The sequence below is a fragment of the Solanum tuberosum genome, unplaced genomic scaffold, assembly GCF_000226075.1.
Source record: "Solanum tuberosum cultivar DM 1-3 516 R44 unplaced genomic scaffold, SolTub_3.0 scf00335, whole genome shotgun sequence".
NCBI classification, from domain to species: Eukaryota; Viridiplantae; Streptophyta; class Magnoliopsida; order Solanales; family Solanaceae; genus Solanum; species Solanum tuberosum.
In genome coordinates, this window is record NW_006239280.1 from 508,902 (window position 1) to 512,669 (window position 3,768).

Here is a 3,768-nt window from a genome sequence, read left to right on the forward strand (position 1 = left end):
GTTCCCCTCTCTCCCCTCTCCCAGATCTCGCTCTCTCACTCGCCTCTCTCACTTTATACAATTGATCTTTTTGTATATGTATACCAAAACAGATTATACAACTGTTTTCTTTTGTATATGTATAGCGAAATATACATATTTATGTTTGCTATGGAGCGCAATTATGCAAACTTTGCTATAGCATACAAATATGAATTTTGTATTTGCTATATGTGAAAGTTGCTCTAGTTTTTATTATTAGTGTAATGATATTTCTCAAATTGTAATTGTCATACTTTTTTTCTTCATTATTGGTAATTAATACCTTTCTCAAATAAAAATCATAATATTTTTTTCTATATATTATAGGTTATTTATTAAAATTTATTTGTAAAATAATTGAAAACTTTACTTTTGCTTATTTTCTTAGTAAGAAAATTATAAAATTGAATATATGTTAGACTACACCCGTAGATCCATAAGACTTGCACCCTATGTCTCGGGGCTTATGTCTCGCCCTGTACGACATAAAACGTCTCACCTCACGACCCAGTCTTTTAAAACACTAGTCCCAGCAGTGAGTTCAAGCTACTAAACCAAAATAACTTATAGATTGCCATTACTGCATTACTGCATTACACATGATACTCATTAAAATTTGCTAACCAGGTTGCTACTCTAGTCTCACTTTGTGCCTTATAATGGATTTCTAGAATGATGTTTTTGATCAAGATCTTTGGTTGTTGATTCTTTTGCTGGAAGATGCGCATGTTCCTTTCTCTCTAGATATGGCAAACTACTCATGCTTATAACATCATTCTGTACACATATTTTCTTGGCTTTCTTCCTTTTGCCCATTTCTCAGCCCATGTGAGTTCATCATTCCATTGCATAGGATCTCTGTTGATGTTCAACCATTTCAACATCTTCCATACATTTACTGATACATCATTATCAAAGAATAAATGTGCAATGCTCTCATTTTCCTATTCACAGAGGGGGTAAATCAGACTTGTTAATACCCCTCATTTGTGCAATCTATCGTGCGTAGTAAGTCTCTTGTGCGCAACTAGTTGCAGCATAAACACCCACCTAGGCAAGCCCATATTATTACAAGTTAATTTTCTCTATGAAACCTTCTGGTATTACCCTCTCAACTTGTATAGAAATCGTTGGTGGAGAAGTAAGACATATCGTGGATAGACCAGGCTGCCTGCTTTGGTAGGTCCTCTAGTAAGTTTCTCCTCCCTTCATAGTAGTTATGGATCCATTTTACCCAAAGCTTATCTTTCTTGTTGCAAATGTTCCATAAGAGCTTAGCTATTGCTGCCTTATTCCAAGTAGAGATGTCAAGTATGTTTAGACCACCTAAACATACTTGACATTGAAAGGAACATGCGCATCTTCCAAGACGAACAAAAGAGGAGATAAGGGATCTCCCTGTCTCAACCTCTTTTTGGCATTGAAAGGTTTGGTTGGATGTCCATTGATCACAATTGAATATGATACAGTGTTAGCACACGTCAAAATCCATCCCACAAACACCTTTGGGAAGTGCAAAGCAGTAAGAACTTGCTCAAGAAAATCCCATTCCAAAGAATCATATGTCTATCTTAAGCATACATCTCAGAGGAAGTACTTCATTACGTTATTATTGAAAATATGCAAGTTACCATTTCAAATATTCCTATAAAATTAAATCTGGTTGATCTAGCACTTGCATATATAATTATAATTTTTACAAAAGATTTTTGTTCTCTACATCCCAACATGTTTTGGCAATTGCAGCCTTATTCTAGAGTTGTACATAAGTTAAAATTAAGTCCACCTCCAACTTGAATGCAACTTTATCAGAGGCCAACAATGCCTTCTTCCTTGATCTACACATTCACACAGCTGGTTTGATAGAACCAAGGTTAGCGAAAGACGATGGATGCCTTATATATCTTTCCTGTGATAGCAACAAGCTATTTCCCATGTTTTTTCCTCCCTAATATTCATTTCCCTTGGTATGAAAGTTTATTTCCTTTTTTCTTTTCTTTTCCATTTTTATTATTCAAATTGGTATCTATGATTTATATGGACTTTGTATATGTGAAGTTGTGATAAAACGAGGCTTGAGAGTTTTTATCTTTAATAAATTCTCACCAACAAAGTGAAAGTTTAGATATTCAAGAGAACCACTAAGATCCCCATCTTAACACACTTTTCTCGATACAGTAATAAAGACCCTTTCAAATAAAAAAAAATTCAGCAATTACATCAATTCACTTTAGAAACAGAAAAATATCATTAACTATGATAAATTTATTCCAAAGTAACAAGAAAAATATGGTAAAAGAATAAAGTGAAAAGTAACAACAAAGTATGAAAAAAAAAGAATGAAGAATCCGAATTATTCTACATTTTCCTCCCTGTCTTGTTGTAATCACACAGAAGCTTCAATCCTAGGCTGAAAAGAGAAAGCACAACTGAATTTCCCAGAACAAGCAGGCAATTCAGTCCACTCATTTTCAGCCAATTTACACAAGAAATACCTACAACTCTCATCATCAGTCGAACCAGAATTCGAAATGCAGACAAACATGTGTTCACTACTTCCGGTGCAGTTGATGTCGACTTTCTTGCTATAAAACTCATGTGAAATTGCTGATGGCATTGCCAACACCTGATTCCATGCCCATTCATTTTCGTCAAATTTCCATATTCTGAGACTAGCTGTTTCAAGGAATTCAGATAGAACAACTGCTAATAGCTCTCCTCCACATTCAACTAAGTCGATTGAGTACTCGTGATGAAGAGGGAGCAATCTTGGGTACTCGAAAAAGTGTTTTTCAGTAAGATTGCAAGCCACCACTTTCCCGGAAGAGTTCAAGAAACAGAGGATTTCTTGTCCATCGCCTTTCGTGGTGGTAGTTATTGAAGAGTATTGCTTACATGGGTTTTTTTGTATTTCAGTTCCTACTACATTCCCACATTTGCTCAAGAAATAGAGCATTCGATCATCGTCTTCTTCTTCTTCATCGTCAGTACTGCAGGATTGTGCTGCAGGGCAAGTAGGAGATTTCTTACTCAGAATTGCAGAGTCTTTCCAGCTATCTGTAGTGGAATCATAGATTCTGAATGAAAGATTCGGAATTTCTCCGAAAATTAAGAAGAGTTTATACGATTCCTGAGTAGAAATCATTCCAATGGCAGAAAGGGTATCGGAATAATCCAATAAAGGAAGCTTGCGATACGAGGAAGTAACAGGGTTACAAATGAGGAATTCACCATTTTCGCCGTTATGAAAACAGAGGAGTCCACCAGAAGCAGCAACAGGGAGGAAATTTGACTGATTAAGCTGATTTTCTTCAAGAAAATTAGATGGGTAGGTGAGGAATTTCCAGTTCATTTCAGCAGAATCATAAACAAAGTGTTGTTGATTCTTGAATTCGACTGATTGTGAAGAATCAACCATGTAGAACCAAGGTTCTCTTGATGGAATTTCAGAGCAAGCATGGTGGAAAACAGGGGAATTAGCAGCAGATTTCCACCTCTTGCTGACTGAACTTAATCTTAGAAAAGTTGAAGTTGGAAGCCATGAAAGAACCCTTTCAAGAAGATCTTGATTAAGTTCATCGAATGGAAAAACAAGATCTTCATCTTCAATTGATTTTCTCTTTAAATTCCTCCTAGAAGCCATGAAAGAGAGAAGGAATTGGATACTAAATTTCTAATGTGGGGGTTTGACATTGGAATGTAATGGAGTATATAGATATATAAAGAGAGGAAAGTGGAGGGGGTGGG

At 35.8% G+C, this 3,768-nt stretch overlaps 1 protein-coding gene across 1 annotated transcript; it reads right to left on the reverse strand.

Moving 5' to 3' along the window:
• Positions 1 to 2,253: 2,253 nt before the first annotated feature.
• Positions 2,254 to 3,703, reverse strand: LOC102597918 (F-box only protein 13). The gene has a single exon (XM_006361466.2). The coding sequence runs from the start codon at positions 3,662 to 3,664 to the stop codon at positions 2,408 to 2,410; it is 1,257 nt and encodes a 418-aa protein (XP_006361528.1). The 5' UTR covers positions 3,665 to 3,703; the 3' UTR covers positions 2,254 to 2,407.
• Positions 3,704 to 3,768: the final 65 nt, after the last annotated feature.